At 51.1% G+C, this 20,943-nt stretch overlaps 1 protein-coding gene across 1 annotated transcript in view; it reads left to right on the top strand.

Moving 5' to 3' along the window:
• The window catches only part of NCOR1 (nuclear receptor corepressor 1), a 195,279-nt gene that overhangs the window by 109,819 nt on the left and 64,517 nt on the right, over window positions 1-20,943 (top strand). The window contains exons 19-23 of the mRNA XM_058163993.1: window positions 687-813; window positions 2,945-3,503; window positions 12,931-13,060; window positions 14,722-14,911; window positions 19,508-19,681. Of these exons, the coding sequence (XP_058019976.1) occupies window positions 687-813; window positions 2,945-3,503; window positions 12,931-13,060; window positions 14,722-14,911; window positions 19,508-19,681 (1,180 nt within the window). The remainder of the gene's footprint in view (window positions 1-686; window positions 814-2,944; window positions 3,504-12,930; window positions 13,061-14,721; window positions 14,912-19,507; window positions 19,682-20,943) is intronic.

Genomic DNA, 20,943 nt, shown 5'->3' with positions numbered 1-20,943 from the left:
GTTCGTATTTATGACGGTCGCAGTGTCCCAGGGCCACGCGATCCCTTTTTGCGACCTTCTGACGAGCAAAGTCAATGGCGAAGCCAGATTCACTCAACAACCCTGTGACTCACTTAACAACAGCAGTGGGTTCCCTTAACAACTGTGGCGGTCATAATTCCCACGATGGCTTTCTTAAGAAACAGACCACTTAAAAGGACAAATTTTCTGTCCCAAATTGTGGTCGCAAGTCGAAAGAACCAGCCTATTAAAATATAAACAGGAGGATTTCAAACACATACGGGTAATCCTCGACTTACAACCATTCGTTTAGTGACCTGAGTTACAACAGCAGAATTCCCAACGGTCACGTGATCAAAATTCGGACACTTGGCAACTGGTTCGTATTTATGATGATCGCCGTGTCCTGGGGTCACGTGATCCCCTTTCGCGACCTTTGTACAAGGAAAGTCAACGCAGGGGTGGGAGGGGAAGCCAGATTCACTTAACAACCGTGAGACTCACTTGAACTACAACTGCAGCGATTCACTTAACGACTGCAGGAAGAAAGGTCATAAAACAGGAGGAAAGTCACCAGACAAGCGTCTTGCTCGGCAGCGGAAATCTAGAGCTCCGTTGCAGTCGTAAGTTGAGGACTATGTAGCTTCACAAGCCAGGAGTTACACCGTCTCCTTTCCTTTTTCTAGTCTTCTCGGAGGCCGCGCGAGGAACGGGAAGTTTCACAGTGCGAGAGCGTGGCGTCCACCGTCTCCGCGCAGGAGGATGAAGACATCGAGGTCTCCAATGAGGAAGAGAACCCGGAAGACAGCGAAGGTGAGTCTAGAACATGGGGGTCAAGCTCAGTTTCATTGAGGGCCGCATCAGGGCTGTGGTTGATCTCAGACGGGGGACGGGTGGCCGTGGCTGACCAGGCAGGCGTGGCCATCTTGACACCACTCGCCAGTGTGGCTGACTGGGTGGGCGTGGCCAGCTTGATGTCGCTCACTGGGTGCAGCCGACTGGGTGGGTGTGACCGACTGGGTGGGTGTGGCTGACTGGGTGGGTGTGGCTGACTGGGTGGGCGTGGCCAGCTTGATGTCACTGGGTGCAGCCGACTGGGTGGGTGTGGCTGACTGGGTGGGCGTGGCCAGCTTGATGTCACTGGGTGCAGCCGACTGGGTGGGTGTGGCTGACTGGGTGGGTTTGGCCAGCTTGACGCTACTCAAAAGGGTGAAGCTGACTGGGTGGATGTGGCTGACTGGGTGGGCGTGGCCAGCTTGATGTCACTCACTGGGTGCAGCCGACTGGGTGGGTGTGGCTGACTGGGTGGGCGTGGCCAGCTTGATGTCACTGGGTGCAGCCAACTGGGTGGGTGTGGCCAACTGGGTGGGTGTGGCCAACTGGGTGGGCGTGGCCAGCTTGATGTCACTCACTGGGTGCAGCCGACTGGGTGGGTGTGGCTGACTGGGTGGGCGTGGCCAGCTTGATGTCACTGGGTGCAGCCAACTGGGTGGGTGTGGCCAACTGGGTGGGCGTGGCCAGCTTGATGTCACTCACTGGGTGCAGCCAACTGGGTGGGTGTGGCCGACTGGGTGGGCGTGGCCAGCTTGATGTCACTCACGGTGCAGCCGACTGGGTGGGTGTGGCTGACTGGGAGAGTGTGGCTGACTGGGTGGGCGTGGCCAGCTTGATGTCACTCACTGGGTGCAGCCGACTGGGTGGGGGTGGCTGACTGGGTGGGTGTGGCTGACTGGGTGGGGGTGGCTGACTGGGTGGGGGTGGCCAGCTTGATGCCACTCACCTTGCCTGTCCAATCTCTTCTTAAAAACCTCCAGTGATGGAACACCCACAACTTCTGGTGGCAAGCTGTTCCACTGGTTATTATTCTCACTGTCAAGAAATTTGTCCTTAGGTCTAGATTGAGTCTCTCCTTAACTAGTTTCCCCATAAAATGGATCAACATTAACCTTGGGGATGTGGTTGAATTCTGAGATCAGGAATCACAAAATCTTGGGCAAAACTAATCAAGGGGAGAAGCAACTTAAAACTAAGGAGAAATTTCCTGACAATGAGAACCATTAACCAGTGGAACGACTTGCCTGCAGAAGTTGTGGATGCTCCAACACTGGAAATTTTTAAGAAGATGTTGGATAGCCATTTGTCTGAAATGGTATACAACAGCGATGGCAAACCTTTTTCTCTTTGGGTGCCAAAAGTGCGCGCACTGGCATCCATAATACGATGCGTATGCCCCCCCCCACATGCATGCAAGCCCCCACACATGCATATGCGACCCCCCCCACACTGCCACCCCCACTCATGCGCGCGAGGGGTGGGGTTCAAAAATTTTATCAACCTGCACCACGGCAGGGGAAGCGTGTTTGCCTTCCCCAGGCTCCGGAGGCTTTCCCTGGGCCTTTGGGAGGGAGAAAACAGCCTCCCCCAGGCTCTGGAGGCCTTCCGGAGGCTGGAAACAGGCCTGTGTCCACTCTTCTGGTACACAAGCGCCGCTCCCCCCTTCCACCCATGCATGTACACATGACCCCCTCGCACATTCACGCACGTCTCCCGCATGTGCCCCGCCTCCTGTGCATCCTGAAAAATCAGCTGGCCAGCAGGAGGCACGAGGTATGCATGCGCAGTGGACATGAGCTGGGCGACAGCTAGCGTGCCCGCAAAGAGGGCTCTGCTGCCAGCTTTGGTTTGCCATCATGGATATACAATAAGGTCTCCTGTTTTTGCAGGGGGTTGGACTAGAACAGGGGTCTCCAACCTTGGTCCCTTTAAGACTTGTGGACTTCAACTCCCAGAGTCCCTCAGCCAGCAAAGCTGGGAGTTGAAGTCCACAAGTCTTAAAGGGACCAAGGTTGGAGACCCCTGCACTAGAAGACCTCCAAGGTCCCTCCCAACCCTGTTATTCGGTTATCCTTCCCTGTGCTTAACCCTCAACCTGATGCCTTCCCAGGTGCCGAAAACAGCTCCGATACGGAAAGCGCCCCGTCTCCTTCTCCCACGGAGACCTCGAAACCTTTAGAAGACGCCCCACCGGACAGCATCTCTTCCCAGATCACCACCACCGAGGCGGCGGCTGAGCAGGACTCCGCCGTAAAACCGGCCCCCAGCGCCTCCCCTCCCTCGGCAACGCCCGGCACCAAGGCGGCCGAGAGCGAAGGGGCCGAGCTGCAGGTCAAAGAAGAAACCAAATCCGAAGTGGAGGAGCTGATGGAGACGGAGAGCAGGATCTCCGCGGTGGACACCAAGCCCGTCCTCAACCTGGCTGCCGGCCCCAAACTGGAGCCCGTAGAGATGGACACCAAGCCGCCCTTAGACATTCAGGTCAAGGTGGAGAACGAGGTCAAGGAGAGAGACGAGGACGGGCTGAAGGAGAAGCTGGAGCCGGATGGAGGGGACTTCGGCTCGAGCCACCCGGCCAGCGTCCAGAGGATGGAACCCAGCTCGGACAACGACTCCAGCGCCACGTGCAGTGCCGATGAAGAGGTGGACGGGGAGCCCGAGAGGCAGAGGTGAGGTCCCAGGCCTGGCACAAGTGGTGCGAGGATCTCCCGTTTCTCCATGCCAGAAACTCAACCTGTCCGCGTTCTTGCGGACGGATGGCCACCCCGTTAGCAATAGCGCTTAGATTTATATACCGCTTCACAGCCCTTTCACAGCCCTCTCTAAGCGCTTTACAGAGTCAGCCTCTTGCCACCCACCCCCCCCCAACAATCTGGGTCCTCATTTGACCAGCCTCGGAAGGAGGGAAGGCTGAGTCAACCTTCGATCCTGAGCTAGTCAGGATCAAACTCAATGGCAGTGGACAGAGTTAGCCTGCAATTCATTCATTCTTTCATTCTTTCTTTCTTTTTTTCTTCCTTCCTTCCTTCCTTCCTTCCTTCCTTCCTTCCTTCCTTCCTTCCTTCCTTCCTTCCTTCCTTCCTTCCTCCCTTCCTTCCTTCCTTCCCAAGCGATAGCCCTTAGACTTACCATATATACCGTTTCATAGTGCTTTTACCTCCCTCTCTAAGCAGTTTACAGAGTCAGCATATTGCCCCCACCGCCCCCCCACCGACAATCTGGGTTCTCATTTGACCCACCTCGGAAGGACGGAAGACTGAGTCAACCTGCGATCCTGAGCCAGTCAGGATCGAACTCCTGGCAGTGGACAGAGTTAGCCTGCAATTCATTCATTCATTCATTCTTTCTTTCTTTCTCTCTCTCTCTCTCTCTTTCTTTCTTTCTTTTTCTTCCTTCCTTCCTTCCTTCCTTCCTTTCTTCCTTCCTTCCTTCCTTCCTCCCTTCCTTCCTTCCTTCCCAAGCGATAGCCCTTAGACTTACCATATATACCGTTTCATAGTGCTTTTACCTTCCTCTCTAAGCAGTTTACAGAGTCAGCATATTGCCCCCCCCACCGCCCCCCCCACCAACAATCTGGGTTCTCATTTGACCCACCTCGCAAGGAGGGAAGACTGAGTCAACCTGCGATCCTTAGCCAGTCAGGATCGAACTCCTGGCAGTGGACAGAGTTAGCCTGCAATTCTTTCTTTCTTTCTTTCTTTCTTTCTTTCTTTCTTTCTTTCTTTCTTTCTTTCTTTCTTTCTTTCTTTCTTTCTTTCTTCCTTCCTTCCTTCCTTCCTTCCTTCCTTCCTCCCTCCCTCCCTCCCTCCCTCCTTTCTTCCTTCCTTCCCAAGCGATAGCACTTAGACTTTTTTGTTTTGTTTACATTTATATCCCGCCCTTCTCCGAAGACTCAGGGCGGCTTACAGTGTGTAAGGCAATAGTCTCATTCTATTTGTATATTTTTTACAAAGTCAACTTATTGCCCCCCCAACAATCTGGGTCCTCATTTTACCTACCTTATAAAGGATGGAAGGCTGAGTCAACCTCGGGCCGGGCTTGAACCTGCAGTAATTGCAGGCTGCTGTGTTCTAATAACAGGCTTCTTACCAGCCTGAGCTATCCCGGCCCTGTACCATATATACCGCTTCCCAGTGCTTTTACGGCCCTCTCTAAGCGGTTTACAGAGTCAGCCTCCTGCCCCCGACAATCTGGGTCCTCGTTTGACCCACCTCGGAAGGCTGAGTCAAACTCTGAGCCCGTCAGGATCGAACTTCCTGGCAGTGCGCACGTGCGCCGGCCAGCTGGTCTTCACGAGCGCATACGCGCCAGAAACCCAAAGAGCAGCTCCCTGGCACGCACGCACGCACTTGAGCTGCTGGTTTCCAGAATGCACACGTGCCCGCCGGTCACCTAGTCTTCGGTTTCTGGCACGCACGTACGCACGAAAGACCGGAAATCAGAAGCTCAGCTTCCCAGCACGTGCATGCCCATTAGGGAATCGCTCTTCCAGTTTGCGGCACTCGCACACGCGCAAAGATCAGCTGGCCAGCGCTTGTGTGTGCGCCGTGACCCAGAAGACCCAACGGGCGACGGCTGGCACGCCCAGTGGAAATGGCTCTGCATGCCGCTTCCGGCACGCGTGCCATAGGCTCGCCATCCCGGGCCTAGGGTCTTCTGCTTTGGCAGCGGGTTGGACTAGAAGACCTCCGAGGTCCCTTCCAGCTCTGTTATTCCGGTTCTTTTAGATTCTCTAAATGGGTTTGCCGCCACCCCTGCCTTGTAGGGACGCCCGAGCGGCTGGCGTTGTCGTCTTCTACGGGCCATCCCACCCGCTCGTCTTTGCTTCCCAATGTTCTGTGGCCAGCGCGGTGCGCAATGAGGGCGGCAGCATGTAATGGAAAGTTTCCTCTGGCCTTGGACGCACTCCAGGCAAGGCTCAGGGCTGGGCTTGCCCCCCCCCCCAAGCCCCTGCTAAATGTCAGAGGGATCAAGTTACTGACTCCCCCCCACCTTTTTTTTTAATCTCTGTGTTGTGTGTGTGTGTTTGTGTGTTGTTGGAAAAGGGTATTTGCAAGTACAGCCTTTCCACTCTCTGTCTTTCCCTCTTCTCTCTCTCTCTCTCTGTCTTTCTCTCTTCTGTCCTTTTCTTTCTCTGTTTCTCTTCTCTCTGTGTGTCTCTTTCTCTCCCCGTTTTTCTCTCCTTTTTCTCTCTCTTTCTCTTTCCCTCTCTTTTCTCTCTTGTTTTTCTCTTGTTTTTCTATTTTTCTCTCTTCTCTCTGTCTGTTTCTCTTTCTCTCTTTCTGTCTCACTGTTTTTCTTTCTTTTTCTCTTTCTTTCTCCCTCTTTCTCCTCTTGGTCTTTTTCTCTTCTCTCTCTCTGTATCTTTCTCTCTGTGTCTTTCTCTTCTCTCTGTCTTTCCCTCTCTCTCTGTCTCTGTCTTTCTCTCTTCTGTCAAAAGGACAGAAGAGAAAAATAGGGGAAGAGAAAGAGAAAAATAGGGGAAGAGAAAGAGAAAAATAGGGGAAGAGAAACAGAGAAAGAAAAGCTTTCTCTGTTTCTCTTCGCCTATTTTTCTCTTTTCTTTTTCTCTCTCTCTTGTGTTCTCTCTTCCTCTCTCTTCTCTTTCTCTTTTCTCTTTCTTGTTTTTCTCTTTCTTTCTGTATTTTTCTCTTCTCTCTCACTCTCTCTGTTTCTCTCTCTGTCTTTCTGTCTCTGTTTTTCTTTGTTTTTCTCTTTCTTTTCTCTTTCTCTTTCTGTCTCTCTCTCTCTCCTCTTTCTCTTTTTCTCTTTCTCTTCTCTCTCTCTGATCTTTCTCTCTGTGTGTCTCTTTCTCTTCTCTCTCTCTTTGTGTCTCTCCTTTCTTTCTTTCTTTCTTTCTTTCTCTTCTTCTTTCTTTGTCTCTGTTTCTTTTGTCTTTCGTTCTCTGATATGAATTTTATTTATTTCCAAAGTTAAAATTCATTCTTTCTTTCTTTCTTTCTTTCTTTCTTTCTTTCTTTCTTTCTTTCTTTCTTTCTTTTTCTTTCTTTCTTTCTCCCTCCCTCCCTCCCTCTCTCTCGCTCTCTCTCTTTCTCCCCCTCCCTCCCTCCCGCTTTGCCGGGGCAAGAGCCTTTTCCTGCAAAGATCTAAACAGCAATTGGTTTGTTTGCACTCAGTTGTCCAGAACGGAGAGATTACTGTCGCTTGGGTGGCTGCTACGTGGGGTGTGGTTGTGTACTCCCTGACCCACAAAAGGCATCTCTTTAAAGAAAAGCAGAGGAATTGAGGGGGGGGGGAACCTCCCAGCCTACTTCTCTTTTTTCTGGCCATTTGCAAATAGGTATTTATTTATTTAAGAAAATTGATAGCGCTGCCCAATTGGTGAGTCCGGGCAGCTTTAGAGACATACAAACCCACCCACCCCCACCCTCCTGGCAACAACAGTCCACACCGACCACATGCAGGTAAATTGTAAGCCTCAATTTACCACCAGAATTGAGCCCCACATTTCTGCTGCTAACCAATGAGACATTGATTAAGTGGCTTTTGTCTGTCCCAGTTTACGACCTTTCTTCCCCCAGTTGTTCAGTGAAATCGGGTCATCTGTTCAGTTAGTGCAGGGGTCTGCAAACTTGGCTCTTTTAAGACTTGTGGACTTCAACTCCCAGAATTCCCCAGCCAGCTTTGCTTGAAGACTTGCGGCCTTCAACTCCCAGAATTCCTCAGCCAGTTTTGCTTGAAGACTTGCGGCCTTCAACTCCCAGAATTCCTCAGCCAGCTTTGCTTGAAGACTTGTGGACTTCAACTCCCAGAATTCCTCAGCCAGCTTTGCGGCCTTCAACTCCCAGAATTCCTCAGCCAGCTTTGCTTGAAGACTCGTGGCCTTCAACTCCCAGAATTCCTCAGCCAGCTTTGCGGCCTTCAACTCCCTGAATTCCTCAGCCAGCTTTGCTTGAAGACTCGTGGCCTTCAACTCCCAGAATTCCTCAGCCAGCTTTGCTTGAAGACTTGTGGACTTCCAGAATTCCTCAGCCAGCTTTGCTTGAAGACTTGCGGCCTTCAACTCCCAGAATTCCTCAGCCAGCTTTGCTTGAAGACTTGTGGACTTCAACTCCCAGAATTCCTCAGCCAGCTTTGCTTGAAGACTTCTGGACTTCAACTCCCAGAATTCCTCAGCCAGCTTTGCTTGAAGACTCGTGGCCTTCAACTCCCAGAATTCCTCAGCCAGCTGTGCTTGAAGACTTGCGGCCTTCCAGAATTCCTCAGCCAGCTTTGCTTGAAGACTTGCGGCCTTCAACTCCCAGAATTCCTCAGCCAGCTTTGCTTGAAGACTTGTGGACTTCAACTCCCAGAATTCCTCAGCCAGCTTTGCTTGAAGACTTCTGGACTTCAACTCCCAGAATTCCTCAGCCAGCTTTGCTTGAAGACTTGCGGCCTTCAACTCCCAGAATCCCTCAGCCAGCTTTGCTTGAAGACTTCTGGACTTCAACTCCCAGAGTTCCTCAGCCAGCTTTGCTTGAAGACTTGTGGTCTTCAACTCCCAGAATTCCTCAGCCAGCTTTGCTTGAAGACTTGTGGACTTCAACTCCCAGAATTCCTCAGCCAGCTTTGCTTGAAGACTTGTGGCCTTTAACTCCCAGAATTCCTCAGCCAGCTTTTCTTGAAGACTTGTGGTCTTCAACTCCCAGAATTCCTCAGCCAGCTTTGCTTGAAGACTTGTGGCCTTCAACTCCCAGAATTCCTCAGCCAGCTTTGCTTGAAGACTTGTGGCCTTTAACTCCCAGAATTCCTCAGCCAGCTTTTCTTGAAGACTTGCGGCCTTCAACTCCCAGAATTCCTCAGCCAGCTTTTCTTGAAGACTTGCGGCCTTCAATACCCAGAATTCCTCAGCCAGATTTGCTTGAAGACTTGTGGCCTTCAATACCCAGAATTCCTCAGCCAGCTTTGCTTGAAGACTTGCGGCCTTCAACTCCCAGAATTCCTCAGCCAGCTTTGCTTGAAGACTTCTGGACTTCAACTCCCAGAATTCCTCAGCCAGCTTTGCTTGAGGACTTCTGGACTTCAACTCCCAGAATTCCTCAGCCAGCTTTGCTTGAGGACTTGTGGACTTCAACTCCCAGAATTCCTCAGCCAGCTTTGCTTGAAGACTTGTGGACTTCAACTCCCAGAATTCCTCAGCCAGCTTTGCTTGAAGACTTCTGGACTTCAACTCCCAGAATTCCTCAGCCAGCTTTGCTTGAAGACTTGCGGCCTTCAACTCCCAGAATTCCTCAGCCAGCTTTGCTTGAAGACTTGTGGCCTTCAACTCCCAGAATTCCTCGGCCAGCTTTGCTTGAAGACTTGTGGCCTTCAACTCCCAGAATTCCTCAGCCAGCTTTGCTTGAAGACTTGTGGCCTTCAACTCCCAGAATTCCTCAGCCAGCTTTGCTTGAAGACTTGTGGCCTTCAACTCCCAGAATTCCCCAGCCAGCTTTGCTTGAAGACTTGTGGACTTCAAATCCCAGAGTTCCTCAGCCAGCTTTGCTTGAAGACTTGTGGCCTTCAACTCCCAGAATTCCTCAGCCAGCTTTGCTTGAAGACTTGTGGCCTTCAACTCCCAGAATTCCTCGGCCAGCTTTGCTTGAAGACTTGTGGCCTTCAACTCCCAGAATTCCTCGGCCAGTTTTGCTTGAAGACTTGTAGACTTCAACTCCCAGAATTCCTCAGCCAGCTTTGCTTGAAGACTTGTGGCCTTCAACTCCCAGAATTCCCCAGCCAGCTTTGCTTGAAGACTTGTGGCCTTCAACTCCCAGAATTCCCCAGCCAGCTTTGCTTGAAGACTTGTGGCCTTCAACTCCCAGAATTCCTCAGCTGGCTTTGCTTGAAGACTTCTGGACTTCAACTCCCAGAATTCCTCAGCCAGCTTTGCTTGAAGACTTCTGGACTTCAACTCCCAGAGTTCCTCGGCCAGCTTTGCTTGAAGACTTGTGGCCTTCAACTCCCAGAATTCCTCAGCCAGCTTTGCTTGAAGACTTGTGGCCTTCAACTCCCAGAATTCCTCGGCCAGCTTTGCTTGAAGACTTGTGGCCTTCAACTCCCAGAATTCCTCAGCCAGCTTTGCTTGAAGACTTGTGGCCTTCAACTCCCAGAATTCCTCGGCCAGCTTTGCTTGAAGACTTGTGGCCTTCAACTCCCAGAATTCCTCAGCCAGTTTTGCTTGAAGACTTGTAGACTTCAACTCCCAGAATTCCTCAGCCAGCTTTGCTTGAAGACTTGTGGCCTTCAACTCCCAGAATTCCCCAGCCAGCTTTGCTTGAAGACTTGTGGCCTTCAACTCCCAGAATTCCCCAGCCAGCTTTGCTTGAAGACTTGTGGCCTTCAACTCCCAGAATTCCTCAACCAGCTTTGCTTGAAGACTTCTGGACTTCAACTCCCAGAATTCCTCAGCCAGCTTTGCTTGAAGACTTGTGGCCTTCAACTCCCAGAATTCCTCAGCCAGCTTTGCTTGAAGACTTGTGGCCTTCAACTCCCCAGCAGGAATTCTGGGAGTTGAAGTCCACAAGTCTTAAAAGAGCCAAGTTTACAGACCCCTGAGTTAGTGACATGGTCGTTAAGTGAATCTGTCCTCCCCCCTGTTGACTCTGCTCGTCAGAAAGATGCAGAAAGGGATTGCATGACCCCAGGACGCTGCAACCGTCGTAAATATGAATCGGTGGCCAAGCGCCTGAAGTTTGATCCCATGACCGTGGGGATGCTGCCACGGTCATAAGTGTGAAAAATAGTGACGCTTCAAAGTTACAACGGTGCCGAAAAAGTGGTTTGTGACCATTTTTCACACTTACGACCATTGCAGCATCCCCAGGTTCACCTGATCAACGTTCCAACGCTTGGCAACTGAATCGAGTTTTATGACAGTCTCAGCGTCCCGGGTGTGTGTGTGTGTGTGTCACGTGATCCCTTTTTGTGACCTTCCGGCAAGCAAAATCAACGGGGAAGCCAGATTCACTTAACAACCGTGTGACTCACTTAACAGCAGCAGCGGTTCATTTAACAACCCTGGCGAGGAAGGTCGCAGAATGGGGCAAGGCTCACTTAACAAATGTCTCACCTAGCAACCAAAATTTGTGGTCGTAAGTCAAGGAGTACCAGTACTTGTTTCATTTTATAGAATAGAATAGAATAGAATTTTTTATTGGCCAAGTGTGATTGGACACACAAGGAATTTGTCTTGGTGCATAAGCTCTCAGTGTACATAAAAGAAAAGATACGTTCATCAAGGTACAACATTTACAACACAATTGATGGTCAATATATCAATATAAATCATAAGATTGCCAGCAACAAGTTATAGTCATACAGTCATAAGTGGAAAGAGATTGGTGATGGGAACCTGTTATCTGTTTATTTATTGAATAGTGTTTTTTTTTATGGCCGCCCAATTCAGACACGGTGACATAACAATTCCTGGGATGGAGAACTGAGTTGCTCCTTTCCAACCTCAGAATTTCTTAAATATCTATATTGATCTTTTTTGACGTTCCTGCCGTGCCCCGTTTCTCCCCATCTCTACTGGCGAATTCATTGGTTGTCAGGCAGTTTGGGCCATCGGATTTGATGGCTGTTTTTTAATAGACGTTTCCTCTAAAAGGAGAATAGTTGTAGCTCAGGTTTGAAATGAAGGGTCCTTGATGCTCTCTGAGCTTGGTGGTTTTCTTGCAGACGTTTCATGACCCAACTAGGGAACATCATCAGTGTTAGAAGGAAGGAAGGAAGGAAGGAAGGAAGGAAGGAAGGAAGGAAGGAAGGAAGGAAGGAAGGAAGGAAAGGAGGAGGGGGAGGAGGGGGAGGAGAGGGAGGGGGAGGAGAGGGAGGAGAGGGAGGGGGAGGGGGAGGAGGAGAGGGAGGGGGAGGAGGAGGAGGAGGAAGAGGAGGAGGAGGAGGATTGAGGGGTCTTTGGTAGTCTCTGAGCTTGGTGGTTTTCTTCCAGACGTTTCATTACCCAACTAGGGAACGTCCTCAGTGCTAGAGGGGTTTGCAGGGAGGAGGAGGAGGAGGACTGTGGGGTCCTTGGTGCTCTCTGAGCTTGGTGGTTTTCTTGCAGACGTTTCATGACCCAACTAGGGAACCTCATCAGTGTTAGAGGGGAGTAGGGTTTGCAGAAAAGAAGGAGGAGGAGGAGGAGGACTGTGAGGTCCTTGGTGCTCACTGAGCTGGGTGGTTTTCTTGCAGACGTTTCATGACCCAACTAGGGAACCTCATCAGTGTTAGAGGGGAGTAGGGTGTGCAGAAAAGAAGGAGGAGGAGGAGGAGGACTGTGAGGTCCTTGGTGCTCACTGAGCTGGGTGGTTTTCTTGCAGACGTTTCATGACCCAACTAGGGAACATTATCAGTGCCAGGAGGGAGGAGGAGGAGGAAGAGTGTAGGGTCCTTGGTCCTTTCTGAGCTTTGGTGGTTTTCTTGCAGACGTTTCATGACCCAACTATGGAACATCATCAGTTTATTTATTTATTTATTTATTTATTTATTTATTTTATTTATTTATTTCGATTTTTATACCGCCCTTCTCCCGAAGGACTCAGGGCGGTGTACAGCGAAATAAAAATACTATATAAACATTAAAAGAAATTAAAAAACATATTATAATGTGGCCGAAATATTAAAACAATTTAAAATCTTAAAATATAAGTAACCCCAATAAAATTTCAATCCAGTCCCGCTTGAATAAATAGGTGCGTTTTCAGCTCACATTTTCATCAGTGCTAGAAGGGAGGGCGGGAGGGAGGGAGGGTGGAAGGAAGGAAGGAAGGAAGGAAGGAAGGAAGGAAGGGGAGGAGAAGAGTGGCTGTGGGGTCCTTGGTGCTCACTGAGCTGGGTGGTTTTCTTGCAGACGTTTCATGACCCAACTAGGCAACATCATCAGTGCTAGAAGGGAGGGAGGGAGGGAAGGAGGGAGGGAGGGAGGGAAGGAGGGAGGGAGGGTGGAAGGAAGAAAGGAAGGAAGGAAGGGGAGGAAAAGGCCTGTGGGGCCCTTGGTGCTCTCTGAGCTGGGTGGTTTCTTGCAGACGTTTCATGACCCAACTAGGGAACTTCATCAGACTACTTCATTTCCTCTTTATATAGAATAATTCTGAGGGTATTTTTTTTCCCTACCTCCAGGATCTTTACAATGGACTCCAAGCCTTCCCTGTTAAATCCCACCGGACCCCTGCTGGTATCATCTGCCATTAAACAAGGACCGATGGATTTGCAGCAACTTCAGCACCGGGCAGCCATCATACCACCCATGGTAAGTGCTGAACAGATGGGAACCGTATCTTCCCCTTTCTTCTAACTCTAGAAAAAGATCTAGAGCAGCCATGGCAAATTTAAGATGGGTGAACTTCCACTCCCAGAATTCCCCAGCTGGTATGGTTTATAACGGGTAGACTTCAGCTCCTAGAATTTCTCAGCCAGCATGCTTTAAGATGGGTGGACTTCGATTCCCAGAATTCCCCAGCCAGCATACTTTTAAGATTGGTGGACTTCAATTCCCAGAATTCCCGCGGCAACCTGCTTTAAAATGGGTGGACTTCAGTTCCCAGAATTCCCCTGACAGCACGTCTGATTTTCCTGATGATACGCCAGTAGTCCTCGACTTAAAACCTGTTGTGTCTGCACCCCCTGCCAGAAAGTGACTTGGAAAGTGAGGGGGAAGGGCCATCAGGACTTACCTCGGGAGCACCAGCTTCCCTGGCTCAGCTCCAGGAGCCAGAGGCAGGCCAGGTGGAGGAGATAACAAGGCCTCCATCCCCTGACTCATTCCCCCCCCAGGCCACGCCTCCAGACCCAGCTGATGGCAATCAGGCCTGGCTGGACCCTAGGTTTCATAGGCAGGAGAGGCGGGAACAACAGAAGCAGGGGTGGGGCAGGGCTAGGCAGTGCTGAGTCATGGAGCCACACCTCACAGGATATAAAGGCAGCGAGAGCTGCTATGCCTCTTCGTAGCAGGCAAATCAACTGCTTGACTAGAGCTGAAGTACTGTTTGTTGACTCATCGGCATCAAGGGAGAAAACAGAGTCACTTGGCAGACGCTCGCTAGTTTGCTGCCAGAGCTGATAGTGCCGGCTAATTAAGCCATCGCTCGGACTGAGGCGAGGAGGACAGAACACAACCGTTCATTTAACAACCATTCAGAACTGCAACCGAATCAAACAAAGTGACATGGGACCCTCGCACTTACAACTGCCGTAGAATCCCCAGGGTCACATGATCAAAATTTGGGGTGCTTGGCAACCGGTTCACATTTATGACCGTTGTAGCATCCTGAGGCATGACCCCCACTGGCTAGCTTCCGAGAAACAAAGTCAGCGGAGGAGGCCAGACTTGCTTAACGACCACACGATTCACTTAGCAACGGGAGGGATTTGCTAGGCCAGGGGTCTCCAACCATGGCTGCTTTAAGACTTGTGGACTTCAACTCCCAGAAAGCAAAGCTGGCTGAGGAACTCTGGGAGTTGAAGGCCACAAGTCTTCAAGCAAAGCTGGCTGAGGAATTCTGGGAGTTGAAGTCCGCAAGTCTTCAAGCAAAGCTGGCTGAGGAACTCTGGGAGTTGAAGGCCACAAGTCTTCTAGCAAAGCTGGCTGAGGAATTCTGGGAGTTGAAGGCCACAAGTCTTCAAGCAAAGCTGGCTGAGGAATTCTGGGAGTTGAAGTCCGCAAGTCTTCAAGCAAAGCTGGCTGAGGAATTCTGGGAGTTGAAGTCCTCAAGTCTTAAAGCGGCCATGGTTGGAGACCCCTGTGCTAGGCAACCATAGCAAAGAAGGTCACAAAATTGGGACAGGCTCACTTTAAAAACGAACTGCCTTCTTTTAAAAATGGAGGCTTTTGGCCCAAATTGGGGTCGTAAGGCACGGATGGCCAATCCTTAAGGATTTATTGATTGCCGTTTGTCCCCTGTTGTACTCCAGGAACGGCTGCCCATGATCCCCGGCTTCCCCACCAGCGGCTACACCCTCCTCCATCAGCACATCAAGGCTATGCACAAATCCAGCGTCTTGGAGGAACAGCAGCGCCAGAGACAGGAGCAGTTGGAGGTGGATTTCCGTAGGGCCTCCAGTCCCTGCGGTTCTTCGAAGAGCCCCAACATCGAGTGGGATGGTAGGTGAAGGAACACACACACACACACACACACACACACACACACACCACTCTACCCAAGGGCATTGTGGGAAGCTGCTTTGTGCTGATCCTGGCGGAGGCTCTCAACTCCCAGAATCACCCAGCCAGCATGCTTTAAGAGGGGTGGGCTTCCACTCCCAGAATCCCCCAGCCAGCCTGCTTTAAGAGGGGTGGGCTTCCACTCCCAGAATCCCCCAGCCAGCCTGCTTTAAGAGGGGTGGGCTTCCACTCCCAGAATCCCCCAGCCAGCCTGCTTTAAGAGCGGTGGACTTCCACTCCCAGAATCCCCCAGCCAGCCTGCTTTAAGAGGGGTGGACTTCCACTCCCAGAATCCCCCAGCCAGCCTGCTTTAAGAGGGGAGGACTTCCACTCCCAGAATCCCCCAGCCAGCCTGCTTTAAGAGGGCTGGACTTCCACTCCCAGAATCCCCCAGCCAGCCTGCTTTAAGAGGGGTGGACTTCCACTCCCAGAATCCCCCAGCCAGCCTGCTTTAAGAGGGGAGGACTTCCACTCCCAGAATCCCCCAGCCAGCCTGCTTTAAGAGGGGTGGACTTCCACTCCCAGAATCCCCCAGCCAGCCTGCTTTAAGAGGGGAGGACTTCCACTCCCAGAATCCCCCAGCCAGCCTGCTTTAAGAGGGGTGGACTTCCACTCCCAGAATCCCCCAGCCAGCCTGCTTTAAGAGGGGAGGACTTCCACTCCCAGAATTCCCCAGCCAGCCTGCTTTAAGAGGGGAGGACTTCCACTCCCAGAATCCCCCAGCCAGCCTGCTTTAAGAGGAGGACTTCCACCCCAGAATCCCCAGCCAGCCTGCTTTAAGAGGGGTGGACTTCCCCTCCCAGACCCCCCCAGCCAGCCTGCTTTAAGAGGGGAGGACTTCCACTCCCAGAATCCCCCAGCCAGCCTGCTTTAAGAGGGAAGGACTTCCACTCCCAGAATCCCCCAGCCAGCCTGCTTTAAGAGGGGAGGACTTCCACTCCCAGAATCCCCCAGCCAGCCTGCTTTAAGAGGGGTGGACTTCCACTCCCAGAATCCCCCAGCCAGCCTGCTTTAAGAGGGGAGGACTTCCACTCCCAGAATCCCCCAGCCAGCCTGCTTTAAGAGGGGAGGACTTCCACTCCCAGAATCCCCCAGCCAGCATGCTTTAAGAGGGGAGGACTTCCACTCCCAGAATCCCCCAGCCAGCATGCTTTAAGAGGGGTGGACTTCCACTCCCAGAATTCCCCAGCCAGCCTGCTTTAAGAGGGAAGGACTTCCACTCCCAGAATCCCCCAGCCAGCATGCTTTAAGAGGGGTGGGCTTCCACTCCCAGAATTCCCCAGCCAGCCAGTCCCAGACATTTCTCTCCCAGGCTTCCTCTCATTGCTGCATCTTGGCCTGGGCCTCGGTCAAAACCCTGTAGCCAGATGGAGACAGTGCCTGGGATTTGATTTGCAGCCTTGCCAGCTATTTGACTCCAGTCAGAACAACAGGCTCTAAGTTTCCGTGGGGGAGCCTGAGAAACAGGCCAGGCCAGGGCACGTGCCAGGAAAATCCAGCCGGCATTGTGCCAAGGCCGAAACCAGGGAGGCACGACGAGGAACGAAGCTTTTCTAAAAATACAACTCTGCTTCCTGTGTGCCTACAGGGCCCTTAAACCATGTTTGGAATCGGGCAACACCGCAGAGGTTTTCGGCTCCTCCAGCGTAAATCGAGGGCGGCATCGCCGTTTCTCGTCGTGCCTGTTTTTGCCTGCCTGTTAGTCCTTGACTTACAACCGTTCATTTAGTGCCTGTTGGAAAGTGACCCCAGCAGCACTGCGAAAAGTGACTTAAGAGCATTTTTAACACTTTAACGACCGTCGTAGCATCCTTGGGGGGGGGATATGGAAAATCGAGATATAGGGGTATCTTGGTACTGGTTGGTAATTTGTTCTGGAAGACGCAACAAATATTTAAACCAGGGTGTCCAAATTTGGCAACTTTAAGACTTGTGGCCTTCAACTCCCAGAATTCCTCAGCCAGCTTTGCTTGAAGACTTGTGGCCTTCAACTCCCAGAATTCCTCAGCCAGCTTTGCTTGAAGACTTCTGGGCTTCAACTCCCAGAATTCCTCAGCCAGTTTTGCTTGAAGACTTGTGGCCTTCAACTCCCAGAATTTTTCAGCCAGCTTTGCTTGAAGACTTGTGGCCTTCAACTCCCAGAATTCCTCAGCCAGCTTTGCTTGAAGACTTGTGGCCTTCAACTCCCAGAATTCCTCAGCCAGCTTTGCTTGAAGACTTGTGGCCTTCAACTCCCAGAATTCCTCAGCCAGCTTTGCTTGAAGACTTGTGGCCTTCAACTCCCAGAATTCCTCAGCCAGCTTTGCTTGAAGACTTGTGGCCTTCAACTCCCAGAATTCCTCAGCCAGCTTTGCTTGAAGACTTCTGGGCTTCAACTCCCAGAATTCCTCAGCCAGTTTTGCTTGAAGACTTGTGGCCTTCAACTCCCAGAATTTTTCAGCCAGCTTTGCTTGAAGACTTGTGGCCTTCAACTCCCAGAATTCCTCAGCCAGCTTTGCTTGGAGACTTCAACTCCCAGAATTCCTCAGCCAGCTTTGCTTGAAGACTTGTGGCCTTCAACTCCCAGAATTCCTCAGCCAGCTTTGCTTGAAGACTTGTGGCCTTCAACTCCCAGAATTCCTCAGCCAGTTTTGCTTGAAGACTTGTGGCCTTCAACTCCCAGAATTCCTCAGCCAGCTTTGCTTGAAGACTTGTGGCCTTCCACTCCCAGAATTCCTCAGCCAGCTTTGCTTGAAGACTTGCGGCCTTCAACTCCCAGAATTCCTCAGCCAGCTTTGCTTGAAGACTTGCGGCCTTCAACTCCCAGAATTCCTCAGCCAGCTTTGCTTGAAGACTTGCGGCCTTCAACTCCCAGAATTCCTCAGCCAGCTTTGCTTGAAGACTTGTGGCCTTCAACTCCCAGAATTCCTCAGCCAGCTTTGCTTGAAGACTTGTGGCCTTCAACTCCCAGAATTCCTCAGCCAGCTTTGCTTTCTGGGAGTTGAAGTCCACAAGTCTTAAAGTTTGCCAAATTTGGACCCCCCTGGTTTAAACAAATGGGGTGCCGAGAAAACCACTATTCCAGCTAGGAAAAAAGAGCAATTTCTTTGCACATCCAGTCCCGGGAGAAAGACCTTTGCTTCAAAATGCGTCCAACACCGATTTCGTCGCATTTTGAAGCGGTCAAGTTCCGAGCTACGACTGCATTCGGCAACTGGCGTCTGTACAGGTAGTCCTCGACTTACGACCACAAATCAGCCCAACATTTCTCTTGATCAGGGAGACATTTGTTAAGTGAGTTTGGCCCCATTTTGCGACCTGCCTTGCCAAGCGAATCGCTGGTCAGACGGTCGTTAAGTGAATCTGGCTTTCCTGTCGATTTTGCTCCTCAGAAGGTCACAAAAAGGGGATCCCGTGACCTTGGGGCATAGCGACGGTCATAAGTACGAGTCGGTTGCCGAGCATCTGAATTTGGATCACGTTTGTGAGCGGGGATGTTAACAAAGGTCGTACGTGTGGAAAACGGTCACTGGTCGCCTTTTTTCAGCGCCGTTGTAACTTTGAACAGTCACTAAACGAAGTGTTGCGAGTCGAGGGCTACCTGTATTCATGAATTGGGTTGTAAAATGAGGCAAAACTTGCTTAACAGCTGTCTCGCTTAGCAACAGAAACATTTGGCTGAAATGCGGTCATAAGACGAGGGCTACCTGTGGAGTGTTCTTTTTGGGTTTGTTTCCTGTGTACATTTTTAAATACCTCACTTAGTTTTGTCGTATTGTTTTATCTTCTTTTTTTCACCTTTCTTTTTTGGAGTTCATTGTTTAAGGACGTGAATTAAATCCTGCTCCTCCTTTAACGACCCCCATAATCCCTTGCGGGGTGAAGTCTGGGCAACTGAATGAAGCTGAGTGTTTACTGGCCGGATGCCCTTCCCTGTCGCCAATGCAGAGTTTTGTTCGGCAGATTATATTCTCAGTTTGCAAATCACAGCCTCCTGTTCGTGAGGCGAGAGCTCCACCTCTAGGCCACCGCACCAATCCTGGGAATGCTGTGACGGTCATAAGCGTGAGGACTGATCTTAAGTCACTTGTTTCAGGGTCATTGTAACTTTGAATGTTCACTAAGTCATCTTTTAATGACCCCCATAATCCCTTGCGGCAGGGGTCTCCAACCTCGGTCCCTTTAAGACTTGTGGACTTCAACTCCCAGAGTTCCCCAGCCAGCTTTGAAGTCCACAAGTCTTAAAGGGACCAAGGTTGGAGACCCCTGCCTTGCGGGGTAGAGTCTGGGCAATTGAATGGAGCTGAGCGTTTACTGGCCGGATGCCTTTCTTGTCGCCAGCGCGGAGTGTTTTTTTTTTCAGCAGATATATTCTCATTGTGCCCAGACAGAAAACTATCTGCCTCTGTCTAGGATCGAACTCACAGCCTCCTGATTGTGAGTTCGAGAGCTCCACCTCTAGGTCACCGCACCGCTCCTAAGGACCGTGAATTAAATAAAAAATTTAAAATTCTCTTTCTCGTTTATTAACCGATGCTCTTCCTTTCCTCTGCCCAGCAAAGACAGTGGCCTACATGCCTTACGCCGAAGTCAAGCGGGCCATGGATCAGGAAGCCCAGATGCAAAACGCAGCAAACCGATCGGGCTCGCCTTACCGCCTCTCACCCCGGGACATGAACAAGGCTTCGCCCCAGCCGGACATGAATGCCGCCCGTTACAGTGTCCCTCCAGGTAAATTCTCGCGCCCCTCCGCTTCCCTCAGCTGCTTTTGGGGGACGAAGAGTGGTAGTGGCCAAGGAGTCGCAATTCGGGGTCCTTGGTGCTCTCTGAGCTTGGTGGTATTCTGGCAGACGTCTCGTGACCCAGCTAGGTATCGTCATCAGGGATAGAAAGGTTTGCGGAGAGGAGAGGGAGGACGGCAGGGTCCCCGTTGCTCTCTAACCTTGGTTGTTGCTTTGCAGATCTTTCGGTACCCAGCTAGGTAACATCATCAGTGCTGGAAGGGAGAGGGGTTTAGAATTTAGAATAACAGAGTGGGAAGGGACTTTGGAGGTCTTCTAGTCCAACCCCCTGCTTAGGCAGGAAACTGTACACCACTTCAGACAAATGGTTATCCAACTTCTTTAAAACTTCCAGTGTCTTATGGAGAGATGTTTCACAGAGATGTTTCATTAACCAGCTAGGTAACACCATCAGAGCTAGAAAGGAGAGGGGTTTGTGGAGAGGAGGAAGAGGAAGAGGGGGAAGAAGAGGAGGAGGAGGACTGTGGGATCCTTTGGTGCTCTCTGAGATTGGATGTTTTCTAGTGGACATTTCATGACCCAACTAGGTAACATCATCATTGCTAGAAGGGAGTGGGGCTTGGTCTGTTTTTAAAGAAGTGGCTCGATATATTGGCATTGATTGGAGTGTCCTTTTCTTCATGGTAATTCCTTGATTAGGCTGTTGTTTGCTTTAGCAACTGCATATCAACAGGGAGCAAACCCCCCTCCCTTCTAGCACTGATGATGTTACCTAGTTGGGTCATGAAATGTCTGCAAGAAAACTATCAAGCTCAGTGAGCACTGAGGATCTCCTCCTCCTCCTCCTCTCCTTCCTCCCACTCTCCCTCCCTCCCCCCTTTCCTTCCTTCCTCCCTCCCTTCTAGCACTGATGATGTTCCCTAGTTGGGTCATGAAAGGTCTGCAAGAAAACAGCTAAGCGTAGAGAGCACCAAGGATGACCCTGGTCGTCGTCCTCCTCCTCCTCCTCCTCCTCCTCCTCTTCCTCCTCCTCCTCCCCCTCCTCCTTCTCCCCTTCCTTACTTCCTTCCTCCCTCCCTACGTTCCTTTCCTTCCTTCCTCCCTCCCTTCTAGCACTGATGTTGTTCCCTAGTTGGGTCATGAAAGGTCTGGAAGAAAACAACCAAGCTTAGAGAGCACCAAGAATAACCCCGGTCCTCCTCCTCCTCTTTCTCCTCCTCCTCCTCCTCTTCCTCCTCCTCCACAAACCAC

The sequence above is a fragment of the Ahaetulla prasina genome, chromosome 1 (assembly GCF_028640845.1).
Source record: "Ahaetulla prasina isolate Xishuangbanna chromosome 1, ASM2864084v1, whole genome shotgun sequence".
NCBI classification, from domain to species: Eukaryota; Metazoa; Chordata; class Lepidosauria; order Squamata; family Colubridae; genus Ahaetulla; species Ahaetulla prasina.
Note: the sequence above shows the minus strand (reverse complement) of the source record. Positions and strands in the feature narration are given on the sequence as shown.